This window comes from Sylvia atricapilla, chromosome 9, assembly GCF_009819655.1.
Source record: "Sylvia atricapilla isolate bSylAtr1 chromosome 9, bSylAtr1.pri, whole genome shotgun sequence".
Taxonomy (NCBI): Eukaryota; Metazoa; Chordata; class Aves; order Passeriformes; family Sylviidae; genus Sylvia; species Sylvia atricapilla.
Genome location: NC_089148.1, coordinates 18,535,441 through 18,553,234, shown reverse-complemented (window position 1 = coordinate 18,553,234; position 17,794 = coordinate 18,535,441). Strand labels below are relative to the sequence as shown.

Here is a 17,794-nt window from a genome sequence, read left to right as displayed (position 1 = left end):
TACTCATTACAGACTGATAGCATACTGATAACATTATCCAAAAAAATGCAATACAGAAAATTACTGAATGCTTAAATGAGTGATACCTGAGGGGGGCTTTCCCATTTTCTTAAAAAGTCTTCTTTGGCTTTGGCTAGGAACTCTTTCACTGAAAACACACAAAAAAAGTACATTTCAATTAATAATTCATCATGGGTGCAATGGAGATGCTTTATTAACAAAATACATAAATTCCATTATCAATTTCTTTCTTCAAGTCATAATATGCTATTTTCACCATGGATGAAAGCAAGCATCAATGCCTCTAGAACTTCTACCATATCTCCAGGAGATAGCTAAGCTTTCTGGAGTAATTACATCATTCTACACAAATTACTTAAACTTTACCAGCTCTAATAGCTCACAATACTCTCTAGGCAAGCAGGCTTTAAGGTGATGTTAGACATTCTTAATTCAACTGGGAAAAAACCAAACACCTGATATTTATAAATAGCTATTCCACAAAGATTGACTTATCTCTTTAAAAAAATGTTACATTTTCTTTCAGCTGCTTGAGTGTAATGTCAATCTCATTGCTTTTTCCCCTCATCACCTTTATTTAAAGGCTGTTTGCAAGCTCAAGGACCAAATGGACAGCATTACTGCAAGCAAAGACAAAGCACAGGGCTACAACGACACTGCACATTAGGCATGCCCACAGTCAGAGAATATGCAGTTTTAATATTGATTTTCCATTGAAATCGAAGGAATGTATAATGGCAAAATTCTGGATGACTGTTTAAAATGTGCACCAACATATTTTGTTCAGATCATCTCTCAGCTGTTCTATTTTTTTTAATATCAATGCTCAGCCAGATCAATGCAGATTACTTCATGCACAGTCATTAATGGAGGTGTTTCAGACATTGCTGTGGTTCTGAAAAAGTCACAGAATCAAGAAAATATCATACTGGTTGTGTGTTCTCTGAATCATTTCACATAATACAACATTAATAACAGTAGTTTTTCTGTACTGTGACGTTCTGCCACAAGCAATTGCTAAAAATACACAGCAATATGCCAAGACTATTCTGGTCAATATCTAGAAATCTGTGTTTTAACAACTGTATTTTACATTCTGACAGTCAAAAAATCAGGTTTATAACAGGTTGTAAACAAATGACTTGATGAATCAGAACTTCCTTGTACTTTTCAGTGAATACTAATGTTTACAAAGAAAGCTTAAAAAAAAATCTTTTCTTATACTGGTACATTTCCAGCAGCAGTAAAAACAACAGCAGCCCTGGAGAAGGCTGGTTGTGAATATTTTTTTTTCTCTCCTCTTGGGTATGCTATGGGATTTGATTATCACAGAAAACTTAAAGGAGGTTTATGGCTCCCACTACCACTGGCTCTGATGGAGCACTAAATAAAATGGAAATTTCATCAAAGTTGTTAAAAGTTCTGGCTGACTTCAACATTTTAAAACTCTTTAAAACATGATATCCACTCAGCAATTTTATTTTAAGAGAAACAAGCAATATCACAGAGGAGGAACATATTCAGTATTCTAAACTTACGGTTAAGAAGAGCAATAAAAACAGTTTATGTCAAAGAAACTGGTAAAATAGTATTAAAACTGGGAGTTAAAAATATTTTAGTGGCTAATCAGCAAAAAATGTGAACATATTTATCCTGTGTGTAGAAAATACTTCCTTTGTTTAAAAGTTATAGAGGTTATTCTTGTAATGACTTTTAATTATCCTAATTTGAAGATAGGACAGGATTTCCTGTGGCATAAAATAATTTTCAACACAAAAAACGGAAACTAGCAATGTCCAAATTCATGTTTGATATTCCTTCTTCCATTAGGAGAACAGAGATGACTTGATAAAGTGATGAATTCTGATATAGTTTTTCAAACATCAATTTATATCGAAGTAGCACAAGTATTTTTTCTTAATGACAAGAAAAACCCCAGGAAAATCATTAAGATGACCAAAAAGCTGAGCCCTCAAACTTTAGTGGCTGTAGCTTAGAAGTGAACATTAACACTATATAGCACAACCAAAACACCACGTTATTGGTGTTGTGTTTTCATGTTATTACAGTACATATGTCTTAAATATCCCTCATGCCATCTCATCTCCATTCATATAAATAAATATTTGAAGTTTCCACATATTTCACATTGAAGTATGAGTATTCAGTATTCATAAAAATATACAATGACATTTACAGCCATTTTTGTCTCTGTTCTACTTATGGAATAAAGAATGCTCTTTATGAACTAAATGTGATCCAGCTGGAAATATTCAAATTGTGGATTTGGGAGAGAAAAATCTCTCATTTCTAGAATACCACTAAGCCACCAGCTCTCCTGCAACAAAACTCCTACCTTGTTTTACTTTGGCCCTCTTTTCTTAGAAAGCAGCATTGAACATACATTTTCAAAATAAAGCTACCCAATGGTAATAATTTATCTGAAAAGCAATCTTTTTAAAAGTTTCATGTTTTGTGCTGATTTATTAAAATCAGTTTCTTCCTAATGAGAGAGTAGATTAAATTATGTCTGGTTCTCACTTTCAGAGGTCACCTGGGCTCCTACACCTCAAAACAATTTCACGGGTGCTTTCAAACAGAACTTAGGAAATTAAAGTAAATGCACTTCAGTCATTTCTCAAAACACAACCTGGAATTTGGAGTTTTGAAGATTATCTTTCAAGCACAAAACAGTAGCACTTGCTACAGGAGAACACAGTTAATTTCTGTTTTAAAGTGCGGAATCAAAATTTACGCCAACTGGGTAGCAGTGGCCATTGGTATTACTGGGATGATGCAAAAAAGGTGTAGTAGGTGAAGACTTAGAGGTTTTCCTCAAGTGCACATTTTTTGCCACCTTACATTGTGATGATGTGGCTCTGTTTGCTTTTCTAGTCTAAACTGTACCTAGCATCTGTGACTTTGGGCACTTATGAAGGAATGAGCATACCAAACGTCTCTATAGGTTCCCCAAGGGTTTGCAGGAACATTCACCCACACAGATGAGATGATGAAGAGAGGAAAGAAAGAGAAGAAGAAAAAAAAGTTTTATGCATTTCCACAACAAACACATAGAAAACACAAATACATTCCACCCTTTCCCCTCCCCACTCAAGAACAGACCCTGTAATAAACCAGTCCTTTCCCACACAGACAGAATGACTCATGCTAAATCACACAATGTTTGAGCAAAGAAAGAAAAAAAATCACCAAAGGCAGCTAAAATCAGTATGAAAAAAGATGATGCATCACAGAAATAAGCACAGCTTAGAAAACTTCAGGAGATCAAGTTGGCATCTTTAATAATTAATCTATTCCAAGACATACACATCCACAGAGCTGTTGCTAACAATAGTGTATCTATCTTCATCACAGCATGCTGGATCACAATAAAACCTGTAATCGGGTGATCTTCCCACTACTTAGCACTTTGTTCTAGAAGACAGCATGTGTGAATTGCATGGCATGTGGTAGATAGCACAGAAGTGGCAAGCAGTCTCCAAAAAAAAAAAAAAAAAAACTCAATCAGATTTCAGTTCCATTACCCAATAACAGCAACTTGAGAAGTCTAAACTGCACAGCTGAAGTTCCTGTATGCAAAGTGGAATATACATAGGGATATGGTATGGACACCATATCAGTATGATTTAATTCTGTAAGACTGCCAGAAAAAAGGAACTAAGGATGTGGATATACAGGTTCCTATAAACACTGAAGAGCACGGATCACTTGTCTATGGCTGAAGGAAGTGAAGATGAGAGTGGGGCAAGGAGTGTATACACAGACTAGCAACAGACACTGCCCAGACTGGCTTTACTGGTACAGCAGAAGCTGGAGCACAGGAGGCTGAAACCAAAGCAGGAGGAGCTGTTGCTCAAGAAAGGAAGGTACTGGAAGGAGACAGCAAAGCACAGGTAACAGCACCAGCACCACGAGCAGAAGAAACACCACAGCAGAAACAACTGAACATGGCAGGAAGGAAACAAATTGGAACCACAGGGTATGCGCCAGCTGTCCAGGGATTAGGCAAGCACAAACACAGCACAAACTCAGCCCTTTGTAACCTGCATGAGCAAGCATTGGCAGAAGAGGCAGGTTCTATGCAATGCAAACACTCAGGGCAGGAAATCTGGAGAGATTCAGAAGAAGGTGAGAAGAAATGGAATAATGGCCAAGGACCACAACTGAATGACTTGAAGCGGTCTTACAACTTCCTCCTGCTTCCGTTCACCTTGGTTAGAAGCAATGCTACAACCACTACAACACAAGATCTCAGCTACTCCCTTGTATATCACAGGTGGCCTGTGGAGGGCTGCACTTGGAACCAAGGCAACATGAGGCTAAGTAGGAAAGTCTGCTGGAACAGTGTTCTAAATGAAGAGGAATCCAAGATCCAGAGGTTCCTAGGTAATGCCAGCACAGGAGGAATTAAAAAAACACCCAAGCAGCAAACCAACAAAACCCCCCCCAAAATTAAAACATTCTGCACACAAAACTAAAACACCCCTGAGCCCACCCCCAAACAAGAGGAGATTGTTCCCTATTAGTACGTTCACACTGTTCACAATATGTTTGCTTGCTTTATTGATCAACTTTTGTATGAGAAGTTAACACGCTTATAAAAAAAAATGTTAACTAAAGGTATGAGTACTGTAATGAGTACTTTGACCCAAAACACAGTTTAAGGGCAAGTGAATCAGAAGAAAATTCCTGAAAAAAATCAAGAGGGTGAGCACCTCTCAGTTGCAGGACTGCAATGACAGCAGAGGGAAAGGGGTCACAGACGGAGCAGTCCTGAGAGTTACCATGAGTTACTCTGCCTTTCTCCCACCTCCCACATGCACAGTATTTGTTATTCTCAATCACATCTCCCACAAGAGCCAGCAAGCCAGGATTTTATTTTTTGTAAGGGGGAAAAAAAAAGTATTTGGCTAGGATTCACGGCAAGAAAGCAAGAACTAAACTGATTAAGACTAAACACTGGGCACCACTACAAACCCCCATCTGCTGTGCTAAATGCCAATCTCTGTCTGGTATTTAAAATGCCCTTTATCAAAATACAATTCAAATTTTGTTCCAAAACGGTAATATAATCATTTGAAGTCTGGAGTTAAATGGGCTATTTAATTAAATCATTTAATGGAAAAATGAATATGTATGAAGAGATTCTGGTAAATGTATATGTACATTTCATTTTTATAAAAATGTATTTATAGCCTTAAACTTTATCAAGATGTATACAGATACCTCAGTGAATCCTGTGGTTATGGTACCATATTTCAGATGCAAGTGAGAAGCTTCTGATTCCAATTCTGAGTTCCATTCTCACACCATTAACCTGTCATCTTAGTTTTTTTAAATTTCTCTTTTGATTAGCAGGAATAATATAACAAGGCTCAAAATAAGGTTTCTCTGCCCTGGCAAGTGTTTGAAAATGAACACAGCTCAGTGTTAAGTATTATTATACACTCAGGAAGCAGTGTGAGCACCAGTTAACAATTTAATAGCTGGAAAATACTCCAAAGCACAAACTAAAATAATACCATTGAAACAGACTGTCAACAAAACCAAAGCACTTTGTTTCTCACAACATGAAAATGGTGGGTGAAAAAAGTCCAAGAGATATAAGCCTGGTTGAAGTCCATCTTGTGGACTTAACAGTGCAGTGAGAACAGCCACCAGCCCTCTTGAGAAGAGCTGACCAACAAGGATTCTGTCCTGTTTCTGCTAAGGCTAGATAAATTTAGTGCATCAATTGAATATCTCCTCTATCAGGGTTTTGACTTTGAGAGCAAGGTTTTGACTTCATGTTTCTCTTTAAACACGAATTATGATAAAAACAGGTGATGGAGAGCAAACCAGCTTACCAGCTGAAATGGGTAAGCACCTTCCTTCAGTTAAAATAACCACACCAAACCAAACCACACCACATGCAATTCCAACACACCCCAGAAACAAAGAGCCAAAAACATGGAGCAGTTCTGGAAGAGCCCATTTGTTCTTACAAATAGAAAACCTGGAAGTTCTCAGTAGATACATAATCATGTAAGAATTATTAACTGAATATAAGCTTGCTATTAAAATGGAAGCACTAATCATCTAATGAAACCTTTCTATGGAATACTGGAAAGAACAGGAAAGAAGTGAAGAAGACAGAGGCATGGAAAGAAAGGGAGAGAAACAGAATAAACAGTAAATTAAGACCAGTTTACAGCTGTTGTGCCTGAAAACTAGAAGGAGGCACTAGAATCTGATCTTCATAGGAGCACATTCAGGAGTTAATTTAAAATGTGCAGCAATTGTAAAATACAAATTGCTCTTATCCATTACAATTCAATTTTGGAAGAAGCACAATCTTATTTTAATCCTGTCCATGATTTTTATGTCTTGAGCTAAACAGTATTTTGTGAGTTTTATAAAAGCAAAGTTAAAACAGTTAAGAGCTCAGTAAAGAACCCAGTTCACCCCTTTACTTGGCCGGCTACACAGCAACAGCCTGCACAAGAGATGTGATAGATTAAGACACACCAGAACAGGAGCCAGGTTTTCAGTTATCAGAGATAACACTAACCTTCGTTGAATTCTGAGCGGTAGATACTCTACTGCATATAACTGCCACAGTCAGACTGACTTCCTTCTATTTTTATTACAGATAATATAATTAATTTCATTTCCAAATCCAATGCTCAGTCTTTTCTCCTTGATCTTTTCTTAAATACCAAAGTACTGCTTCAGAGGCAGTAAACCCCACTAATGCCAAAAGATATAACAGGGGTCACTCTGGGAAGACAGAACCAAACCCAAATAACAGAATCACCTAGGACATTAATCCCTGAAATTTTGTTTAACCCTCCCCCCCCAATGTATAATGTAAATCAGTAAAGTCAAATGTATATTGCAAAGCAGTAAAATTTTTCAGTCACAAATGCAATCGAATCTTGTACTAGCACAGCTCAGCAGAGTTGTACATGCATACATCCCAGCTGAATAATTTTCCACAAAAAAATATACAGATGAGATAAAACTCTGCTTTCTAAATCTAAAAGAGAACCCAGACCCAACGTACATCGAAATTTACAAACACATACTTTAATAAGTGGCTTCTCCCAATAGAAGATAAATACCAAAAGCCCCACAGCAGCCAACCAAAACTTATGATCCAATCTAGGATCTATTATTCAAATCCTAAAGTAATAATAATATGCAAGACTTCCTCAGTGCTGACAAGCAGAATATCTTCATCTGAGCATCCATGTATAAGATGTGACAAAGCCTCCTGCAGATTCCTGGTGGCCTAGAGCTATCCCACCCCACCTTTAGGTATTTTGGTCCTTCAAGCTGGTACCCCTCTTTATTACCCAAGGTTTACTTTCAAATAAAAGTGCTATTAGCAACCTTCTGCTGATTGATTAGAATTGAGGGTCTTATTTCAATTCTCTAAATGAATCCTTAGAACTAGTATTCAGTTAGTTCTAGAATAGGTTAAAGCTGGGCTTTGGCTTAATGAGAGAAGTCTCACTCATACCTTTTCCCTGTCCTTGAAGGAGATGACACATTCATAAATCTGCTTCCTCGCCTCCAACAATCCATATGATTTGAGACTTAAAAGTCCAAGAAATAGCAGTTTGGTTTGTTAGGCTACAGTTCAGTGTTCAGTATGGGCTGCAAAACCACCTCACCTGTCCTGTCCTCCCACAGTCACTCCTGCATTTCTGCAATGACCTCCCTTGAAAAAGCAAAAGCATTCTTGTGTCTGACTGCCAAGCCAGGTAAGGGAACCAGCCCAGACTAAAAAGTAATGGGAAGAAGGCAGGGAATGACCAGAGAAGCAATCATTCTTCTCTTCTTCTCATGAATGCTTCTCCCAAGATGAGGGAAGGGAGAAGTGAGGTGGAAATGGGTGAATACAGGGGCAGAACTGCTCCTTTTCTGAAAGGATCCCAGCTTGTGCTAGCGTGACAAGACCACGAACACACCACACTGGATGCTAAAAATGCTTCGGAGAAATAATTCTAATTTTAAGCTATTGGTTTTCAATTATTGTATTGAACAATTCCACTATCTTAAAATTCAAAATTAATGAATTATGTGTTTAACACAATTACTTTTAAATGTGGCACATAACACACCCCACTTAAAAAAATTTGTTCATACAGAAAAAAAATCTATGAAGAATCTGAACATGTGATACACTCAACTGTCATACACTGAGATACTTTGTAAGCAATTAGGAATTAAGCTGCAGCTGTGCTGTACCATCCTCTACAGTTGTGGCTGAACTTTATCCAGTGAATAATCTAAAATGTAACAACTACCACAGGACCTGTAAAAGACCACATTCCTGTGTGAAATATAACTAGTACTAACAATACAACAAAGAAAACTGAAAACTGTGTGAGAACTGTGAAAATTCAAACATCTTTTGTTCCTGCAGTGCATATATTTCCATGGTTACCATGTGGGGAGAAAAAAAGAATACAGTTTAAGAATGAGTTCCAAGAACAACATTTTCTAGGCCACTACTATAAAGTATCTTGCTAATGTATTACATTTTTGAGCAAAGGTTTTAAGCAAAATCTAGTAGTTAGTACAAATACACAAATTAATCAGATTTTCCTCTAACAGTCAAAACAATTTACCAAGAAAAATGCTTTCAGCACCTGCTGCAAAATCCCTCTAATTAAGCTCTCTGCCCTTCTGTACCACTAAGATTCTGGCCAACTGGTCAGCACCCACTTCCCTCTCCATATCACTGTGCCACATTTCCTCTTTGTAGAAGTTCAATGACTACAAAGGAGAACATACTTTATCCTCCTTCATGCAGCTACCCCTGAGACCAGGCTTTATGGCTAGATTATTAGCAACAGTAAGCATGAAGTTGATCTTCCCTGCATATTGACTAATGAATTCCCTGCAAGCAGGGAATAATAGCACACACATTCATGCACAAATACCCCTTCCATCTAAAAGTAACCTTTAGAAGTTTTACTAAACTAACTTCTTCCTTATACTTCAAACTAAAGAACAGCAGGAAGTGTTCACTGTATGGATGCATTTAACAAGATACTTGAGCAACTATTTTTTTGCTTTTTCTTTTTTTCAAATATTTAATACAAGGCATAAAAAGAATAGTATATGTACCAGTCTCGGTCTGTGAGTACTTCTAAGTCCACTTCCCATAAGCTACCTTGTCCCAGCCCTTACATTATTAAAACTCCACAAAAATTCTCATAGAGATACTTTGGCATCAGCAAGACATCTTCACAGCTGTCAGGGTAAATCAGCAAAACAGTTCTTCATCTCCTCACAAGGTCTGAGCTTCTGACACATCGCTGCACTGACATATCTCCTGCAGAACATGCTTTCAATATTTACAGGAAAGGTTGCCTGCAGTAACCAGCCAAGCAGGAGAAGTTCATTTATACCCTTAAATAGCAGAGACTGGCTTCCTGAATAAGGAAGTCTTATGTAAATAAACACATTTCACAATTCAACACATCAAGTGAATAACAAGTTTTTGTTTGTCTCAGGATCAAGGCAAGCAAAAAGTAGCTAAGAATGTTTATTCTCCATTCTGATAAAAAATGAGATTTTAGAGAGAAACTGGGTAAATTAATCGCTCAGCATAAAGGCATGCCTAAAACTTGACAGAACTGAACGGCAAAACCTGGAAAAATAAAGCTAAAGAAATTAAACCACATTAATTCTTAATGGGTTGGGGTATCTGTCAGCAGCTAAAAATGAATAAAGAAAAACATAAACCAAAAACATTGTGCAAATTTTAAAATTGCCTGTAAGAACCTCCACAATCAAAGCTGGGAAACTCCTGTGAACTTTGGCCTACAACAGCAGGACTAACAAACTCAGAGTAACCAGCAACAAATATATAAACGATTTGAGATGTTAACTAAAAACAAGGGCAAACCCCAAATCTTTCTGGTAAAAAAATTTAAGTAATGTAATGGGGACTACAGTATGTCAGAGTTCAAGACTACAACATACCAAATACCCTTTTCTTTGAAGAAATCTCGATTCTTTTCATCTCATTTTTTGCTTCTGCTCCAAACTAAGCACTGTGAGGGATTGTTCACTTTGTGGATGCTTTTAAGAATTATGTCAATGCAGCTTTTGTGTTGTCTTTTTCAAATATTTTGTACAAGAACTAAAACAAAACGTGAACCCAAGTTAACACCCAAGACATTGCCCTAGTTTGCTATCAGAGGCTAATGGGTAACAGTGGGGAATTTTTGAAAAGAAGCAAGCATTAGTCCCATAAGACACACATAGGAAGATGTATGGTTCTGGCACCCAGAAATTCCATGGCATCCTTCCATTTTTTACAGTCTTTAGAGCAGCAGGAATAATCAGTTGCTGCTTGTTGTCCCTTGCTGTTAGAAATGCTCCCATTGCACATAACCAATGTATTTATACTACCTCCCTTCACCCCTTACACATGCCTATGCTCTAGTGTGCAGAAAACTGGATAATATTTCAGCAGAGTCCATCAGTGTTGCTCACGCCCTTTCCATGTACTGCTCCATCTGTCTTTATACACATCTGGTAACCGTCTTTTGAGTGCAAATGTCTGTATCAGCAATTACCTCGATTTGCAGTATTGGAAAGTAGTATCCCAATCATGTAATTAGTGACACTTCAGAATATTAAGCCCAATTCTTACTGAAACGGAGGATTCAGCGGACTATACACCTTTCATCCCTGGGAGGTGGGGCTATTAGTTACTTGACCTTACAGTTTTATCTGTTCAAGCTGTTCAAAACAAAAGTCCAAGCCCAAAGAAAGAGAAAAACACCTTTTCCCCTGAAGTCTTTCTAGAAAAAAAAAAAAAAAATCTAATCATATAACCAGATCTTTCTTTGGCGAGGGAAAAAAAAGAAGAAATAAAAGGGGAAAAAAATTAGCCACTTGTACTTGCAATTGAAGAAAACACATCATTTTTTCCATCAAGGTTTCACTTGTATCTTGGCCATCTTTCACAAGGAAAGCATCTGATTTTACCCGCTGACAGGGTGTAATGTAACACTGCTGCAGTGAAGCCAGCCACAAAAATGCATAGAAAAGCATAAGTGGTTTAAATAGGGAAATGTTTACAGCAGAGACTTCATCTTGATGGAGCAGGAGATAGCCACCTTCCCTGTGTCAAAATTAGACTAATATATAGCATTTTTGATTGGGAATTGACACCTGTTAAAAGTTGTAGCTATTTATTTCTGTTTTTTAATGGAACTGGGAGCCTGCACATCAAGATGAATAAAATGCACAGATGTAAATTGCAGAACAAACCCCCAGGGGAAGGAAAAAATCCCCAACCCTAAAAAGAATCACTAGCTCTAAAAAACACATACCACTAAACAAAAAAACCAACATAATTGTTGAGGTTACAAACAACTATAACCTCTTGCTCACCTAGCTTCTATGAAAATTATTCCTTTATGACTCAATCATAAGAGAATATCCAAACAAAAATCACCCAAAACTCAGAATTCACAGAGGTGACTTCCACAAATCTCAATTTCTGTGGAGGCTATGACTTAACTGTAAGAGAAATAGAGGAAAATGTGATGGCAAACCCAGCCTGGTAACAACTGGTGAGAAGTGGAGACTCTGTGACTCCAGGAGAGCCCTCTCCACAAGCAGACGAGGCAGCTGCGTGGCATGGAGGAAATGCAGGGAGGCTGTCGCTTCCCCCACTTCCCCCAGAGGCTGAGCAGGGCCAGGTGGTGGCAGGGATGGTGGGATGCCATCGTGTCCCTGCAGGGCAAGTGCAGGCCGGCCATGTGCCTGTGTGGCCACACCAAGTCCCCACCAGGCAGGTCCATGCCGTGTTCCTACCTGCCAGCATCCCTGCAGGGATGTGGGGAGCACACACCAGGGGCTGGGACACCACTTGCAGGGACAGCCTGCATTTAGGTTTACTTAAACAGCCATGAATGATGCTGTACCACAAATCTCCATCATGTACATACAAAGTACGGAAACACTGTCTTAATAACTGTATCGGTTTTGACATTTGTACTTTGTACACCAAGGAAATGACAGCCACATTTTCCTTTCTGGGGAAGATGACCTCAACACATTTGTATGAGATAAGTATAGACAAGCCGATATTAGATAAGGCAGTGGGATAACTCCTCCCAGTCTTTATCTCATGCCATGTACACAAGTGAAATCTTTGTAAAAAATCGTCCTTTAAATTTATAGTAATAAGCAAAACCACAAAGATGCACATGCACACAAGCCCCACATAAATGATAAACTGCTCTTTCTTTTCAAAAATTCTCTGTCTCAAGTCATTTGCCAAAGCTCCAGACTGTCTGTTTGAAACAAAAAGGCATCATTTCAGAAACCAGTACACTTGGGCTTTTTGCAAGCAATTTTCAAAGGATATATTTTTCTAAGAAAACAGATTTACAGAGTCTATATATTGAAAAAAAAACAACTTTCAATAATATTACAAGTAAGACTATAGCACTTCATCACTCCATTATATTCAAAGTACATTATGATAAGTAATCACAGTGGTTTTGGAAAGTAAATACCTGCCTGATAAGTTACCTAGATCTATTACAGTATTTCATTTGAAATGAGACTCCCCTCCCTTACTTCCATGAATGACCTCAACTATTCTGCCATCCCAGCATTTAGAAGACTAAAAATCATAGCAGAATAAGCTGGTTCAGATGAAAAACAACAAAAGCCTGTTTAGAATTTTTAGGTGATGATTACAATAATTTCAGAAGGCCTCTCTGATTTGCATCAATTCACAGAAAATAATTCATTATGAGTGACACAGAAAATTAAGTGAACAGACATGTATATAATATTCAATTACAAAATTGTCCACATCAGGTCTTTCTAAAAGAAAGCTTTAAAATAAAATTTAAAATACTAGATACCAGTCACGCAAAGCAAACTGTTCAATAAAAAACTGCAAATCTTTAAGACTAGTAATTTTATATAGAAACCCACAGTGAGTCGATCACAAAAACAAAGAAATCAGCAGTCGATGCAGCTCTGCAGACAAGAAAGGGAAACGTGGTAGATTTTCCCTGATTGTGAAGACGGAACAAAAAAACGTGTCAAAAGGGAATAGAAAAGACTTACCATTCATGCTGAAGAGCTAGTTTTCAGAAACATATTGCTCCAAATATTAATCCAACAGTTGATGAAATATGTTAATCTCTACCAAATCAGTGCTTCAATCTCTAAATACACTTACACACTAACCAGAAAGAGAGCACACAGAATCCAGAGAGCTGCTCTTCCTTAGGAGCTCCTTGTGATGCAAAAAACTACGAAGCACAAGATACCAGTAGAATATCAAAATCAATATTCAGGACACGGGTATTTGGTTTTGTTCATTAACTACTACTGTTCTGACCAGTGCTACCTATTCATGTCTAAAGCAACTCAAAATGGCAGGGGAAAAAAGCATGCAAACACCAGGAGGGTTTAAGATGTTCTCAATTATATCAAGCACTGGTTGTTTCCATGGCAACCTTAGACCAGAATTATCTGTTGACTTGTACCCAACTAGTAGTTATTCTAAAGCTTTAAGCAATTCATACAGTATGCTCTGCACAGTATTTCATATTTCACATGCATTTTTCTCTCTCTATACACACATATACAAGAAAGTATTCAGCTAAATCTCTATAAATCATTCTACTGTATTTGGAAGTATACTGGTATTATTTTGAATCAGAGAACAAATGATATTCTTTTGACTGTTCATCACCCATCTACTTTTAATTTAGGGACAATGAAGATGGCAGATGCACCAGTGGTAACTCTCCTGACCATTTCACTTATCCAAGTTGTTGATATTCTGATACAGATTTGGAAAACACTTTTATTAGTTCAAGAATGTAAGACACACCGATCTTACTGTCTCTACATTCAAAACCAAGCAGCCTCCTTCTCCTTTCCTTTTGCATTTCAATTTTTCAAAGAGTAACAAGCAACTAAGAAAATAAAGCAAAAATCAAAATGTAGGTTCCATATAGTGGTCACAGTCAAGACTTCTAAACAAAGAATGAACTGCATCATTCTGATGGCTCCCATCATGTCCCCTTCACCCTTGGGCAGTGCAGCACAACTGACCTGATTACCAGGCCAAGCTGTACCATCACATGTGTGCTCAGTCAGCTTTTCAAAACAGATTTCGAGGCCTATGGTGCCCTTAGTCACCTCTGCTCTACCGGACGGAGGACATTACAAAACACATTAATTTCATGCATCAACCAACTATTCAAGGCAAGCTGGAGTTGTATGCTTTATATATCAAAATAACAAAGCAAAGATGTTAAGTTTCAAGTCAACCACTGAAAATCCCCTAAGGCCATAGACCACAAGACAATTTACTCAAACCACAACACTAACAACAGTGACTGACAACCCAAAGTCCACCCAAACAAGCAGCAGCTCCTTCTCCTTCAGCAAACCCAGAGCTTCGGCAGAAACCCCTTGTAAAAGAAAAGAAACTGACCTGCTATTGCATTTCATTACAGCAGAAGATATAAGTACATTAACTTCCTTTTCAAATGGATTCTACCTGAAGCCTAAAACAACAAAAATTCTGAGAAGTCACTTTCCATTTTTTTTTTTCAGGAATTAGAGTGTTTTTGCCTTGAACTTCAAGAGTAATTCATGCTGTCTAGGCAATTCTATGACATTGAACTCTTGGATATAAAACCCTCCCACACAAAGCAAAATAAAAAATTCACAAAATGACCCCCAAACAAACCAACCAACCAAAATGAAATTAACAAAAAACCCCAAACACTTTGTTTCTGTTTCATGTTTTACAAACTATTTTCACAGATGATGGACTTTTCTGAAAATCTAACGTGGAGCCAGGAGAACACAGAAACACTTCCTCCACTGTACTCCTTTTCTTCTCTACCAGTCTGGCTACAGCGATAACAAAATGAGAACCTTTAAATATGGACTCAATTCATGGGTATCTACAGTAATTTATATTCTTATTTTTAAAAAATAATCTAGAGATTGAAAGTAGAGTTTCAGGATAAGATTCAGAACTTCATCCTAAAACCAAAGCTACATAGTCACCCACCATTCAGTTACCAGCTCAGCAACTTCAGCTCAGAAAACCGCATGCAACTGCTCTGCTTAATTATGACTTAAAATAGCATTCACAGAACAGCCATTTTCACCATGTTTATCAAGAGACACGACAGTCCATTTCCTCATCAAACATGTCACACTAGGAAGCTTGCCTTATGAAGAAGGGGGAAAGCAGAGACTGGTACACAAACAGGTCACAATTTGTGAGTGTCAGTAGGTCATTGCCATTTTTTTCTTCATGTTATATAAACAAAAATGCTTCAGTGTTTTTTCAAATAGCAATTTACATCAAAAGAGAGCTTCTACATAAACACAAGTATGTGCCTATTTTTACCAAGCTGAAAATATTTTGGAGAAGTGAAAGCTCAGAATTTATGCACTTTCATCATTTCTCTTCCCAACAAACCAAGTCAATTCTTTCCTGCCTCATTTGGGAGACCTAGATTTAATCTATTTTAGATCACTGCATTAACACCTTTTTGCTTCCATGTTTACTGCTTATCCTCTGAGAATAGATTCACTCCCTACTCATATAATATTTTAAATTTCAAGTAAGAAGTATAAATACTGATTTTCTTCATGGTAACACTGTGATGCTAAGCATTTCCAACATGGCCTATCTTCAACTGAAATAATTGTGCTATCTCAAATCCATCAATGAATCTGAAATTTGGAACAAAATTATCATAAATTACCATATTGTAACATTTTAAAATGAGTATTTAACCAGAGACAAGAATTGCTATGCAAAATACTACACAGCTTTAAAATTAAAAAGAAAATCAAATGTCAATTTATTTAGATTGTGATTTTTTTTGAAATCTCTTTTATTACTCAGAATACAACCATGAAAACTTTTAATCCATACAAATAATACTGTAAACTGTTCACTAATTAAGAAATTAAAGCTAATCAGCATTCCCACATGAAGTTAATATGTAATAGTTAAAATCAAACACTATTTCATATTGTTTACCACTATATAGAGCATTTTTGATGTGTTTATCCCTTAAAATAAAACTACGAATTACGAAAATCCCTTTAATTAGAATTTTAATCTGGGCAGCAATATCTGCCTGTTTCAAAGTTTAAACACTTTAGTCTTTAGTTAAGGTCTTCTATGTCTGCTGAACTCACGGATTTAATTTGAAAATGAAGTAGCTAATTCAGAAGTAAGAACTGGGGTTGGGGCTCGCCAAAACAAGTCAACTGTGCTTTGAAAGCAAAGAAGGAATGCAGGATAAATTCTCCTGCCAGCCACCAGTCCATGAACCAGCCCCCATCTCCCCCTGCCTGATGCAATAAACTCTCCTTCCTATTAATACCTTTAGGTAATGAATCATAAAATTGCCCCAGGACGTATCACACATCAGCATCCACACTTCACTCACGAGGCAAACTGAAGAACAAACACCTATAAAAGAAGCAAACCCCTCCCCACACTTACTTGATTCGTCCCACTGGGCAGTGAACTCAGAGCCCTGTTGGCTCTCATGTTCCAGAGCCGCTTTCTGCTCATGCGCACCACTCTTGGAGTGCCTATGGAAGAGGCGATTAGCGAACCCCTCCAGTCTCTGCAGCGCCGTGGCCGTCCCCGTGCCCTGGTTACAGGGGACCTCCCTGTGCCCTGCCATCTACACGCACCAGCCACTCTCACAAAAGCAAAAGACAAAACATCTGAAGGGAGCTGGACAACCCAGCGCCACTAAAAGCTCTGCATGTGTCAAGCTTCCTGCCTGCAGTGTTGGCTAACCACGACTCACTTCTACTTCCTGTTAAGGAAAGCTCTATGATGTACTGGTTTATACACTGAAAAGCCTCTTTTCATGTAAACCGAAAAGTGTTGGTTTTTTTAAAAAAAAAACCCCAATAATTTCTCTAGTATGTGTTCTCATAGGTTTTTAATGCATTGCACTTCATATTTAAGTATACATTTTATGTTAGAGTACTACAAGCAACCTGTTCAGAAGTAAAGATCAGAAAGTAGATAGGTATTTTTTTTAATTTACCACAACCGTACGTGAAAAAAAACCAAAACTAACTGCGCTACAGTTCCTCCCCTGTTATTAAGATGGAGTACTACATCATCACAGCAAACATAACCAGTTGGAATTTAATCATTAGTAATCTCATGCTTTCAACTAATCAACTTCCTAAGCAAGGAAGTTACTTGCAAACATTACTGAATAAACTTATTTTATTACTGAGGAAAAAAAACCCCACATTATTTTCCTCCTTTGTGGATAAAATCAGTGAAGAAGGTGAATTCCATTGCACATTGACACAACCATTGTACTTTTTCAAACTGGGTACTACTTACTCCGCAAATGAAGCAAACACATTTAACTTTTTGCCGATAAGATTTCATTCTTTCACAAGAAATCTTAGTATTTTCAACTGTGGAGTAAGTCTAGAAAGTGTAATTTTTAATGGCACAAAATATAAGGAAAATAAATTGAAAGCTGTATTTAACATTACAATTATTTGCAAATTATGTAATTTTGCATCCTTACAATGGGTAATACTCAATATTTGTTTTTGTGAAAATGGAAACACATATGTTTCCTCACATCTACAATGTGGCATCTTAAAACTTTAGGCTATTCTTAAGAAAGATTGAAATATCTTTTTCACAATCTGTCTCCTGTCTTACAGTCAACACACGTTA

At 37.4% G+C, this 17,794-nt stretch overlaps 1 protein-coding gene across 6 annotated transcripts in view; it reads right to left on the bottom strand.

Moving 5' to 3' along the window:
• Positions 1-17,794, bottom strand: part of PRKACB (protein kinase cAMP-activated catalytic subunit beta) — a 66,739-nt gene that overhangs the window by 18,171 nt on the left and 30,774 nt on the right. For 2 of the 6 annotated variants that reach the window (XM_066325124.1, XM_066325129.1), the window contains exon 2: positions 87-148. In XM_066325124.1, the coding sequence (XP_066181221.1) occupies positions 87-148 (62 nt within the window). Of the gene's footprint in view, positions 1-86; positions 149-2,971; positions 3,259-7,546; positions 7,593-13,143; positions 13,172-16,573; positions 16,873-17,794 lie in introns of those variants that run through there. The other 4 variants (XM_066325123.1, XM_066325128.1, XM_066325127.1 and 1 more) reach the window with 4 other exon arrangements.